This window comes from Chinchilla lanigera, unplaced genomic scaffold, assembly GCF_000276665.1.
Source record: "Chinchilla lanigera isolate Chin_1 unplaced genomic scaffold, ChiLan1.0 scaffold00019, whole genome shotgun sequence".
Lineage (NCBI taxonomy): Eukaryota > Metazoa > Chordata > Mammalia > Rodentia > Chinchillidae > Chinchilla > Chinchilla lanigera.
In genome coordinates, this window is record NW_004955420.1 from 9,903,306 (window position 1) to 9,904,233 (window position 928).

At 67.8% G+C, this 928-nt stretch overlaps 1 protein-coding gene across 6 annotated transcripts in view; it reads left to right on the forward strand.

Moving 5' to 3' along the window:
* The first annotated feature begins 430 nt into the window (after nucleotides 1-430).
* Nucleotides 431-928, forward strand: part of Fxr1 (fragile X mental retardation, autosomal homolog 1) — a 62,365-nt gene continuing 61,867 nt past the window's right edge. For all 6 annotated transcript variants that reach the window (XM_005383063.2, XM_005383064.2, XM_005383065.2 and 3 more), the window contains exon 1: nucleotides 431-620. In XM_005383063.2, coding sequence (XP_005383120.1) covers nucleotides 570-620 — 51 coding nt within the window. In that variant the 5' untranslated portion in view covers nucleotides 431-569. The remainder of the gene's footprint in view (nucleotides 621-928) is intronic.

Below are 928 nucleotides of genomic sequence, written 5' to 3' on the forward strand. Positions count from 1 at the left end.
TAACAGGTGGAGAGAAGAGTTGGCCACCCTAAGTGAGGAGGTGTGAACTGTGGAATTTGGGAAGTATTTAAAAAACCGGGGGAGGGGCTTGGAGCACAATAGGACGTAGGTTTTTAGGCTCTTCTTTCCTCTTCAGAGGTTACATCAGGCGGGAACGGGAGCCCCCAGACTTGCTCTTCCCTAGGCGAGAAAGCCATTCCAGGCCGCCAGCCATCGGACACCGGAGCGGCGGAACCCAAACGCGCGGGCCAGGTCGTCCCGGCGGCGGGAGGCAGCGGCCCGCCCCGCGGTCACGCCGGGGCGCTGGTGGGCGGGGACCGGGCGGGTCAGCGAGTTCGGCGATTGTGTCGAGAGGCTGCGGGCGGAGCCCAGGGCGTGCGCGGCGAGGCGCGGAGGGACCCCGCCGGGAGCGTCGGACCGGCACGCGGAGACGCCAGGGGCGCGGGGCGGGGAATTCCCAGTCCCCGCCCATTTCCCCGCCCTTCCCCGCCTCCTGCGGCCCCTCCCCCTCCTCCCCGCTGGTTGGAAAGTTTCTAGAATCTCTTCCCAGCGGCCTTTGCGGTTCCAACATGGCGGAGCTGACGGTGGAGGTCCGCGGCTCCAACGGGGCTTTCTACAAGGTATTGGCCCTTTTCCCGCCCTGTCTGGTGTTCGAGGGGCTGGAGCGGGCTGGGGGCAGTGCCGGTATTTCTGGGCGGTGAACTTGGGGGTCGAAGGGGCGGCCGGGCCGAAGCCCGAGGCCTCCGGCGTCCTGGCTTCTCCCCCCTCTGCTCGCGGTTTAACGGTCTCAGGGGCCCGGCTCCGTTATGTTTTGAAACAACGCGTCGGACACCTCCTGCTTGTTCCTTCCCAGTGAGCCGCCTTCTTGGGCGCTAGGCGGGCCCGCGGCGGCCTGCGAGGGCCAGCCCAGCGGCCGCAGGGTGGCGGG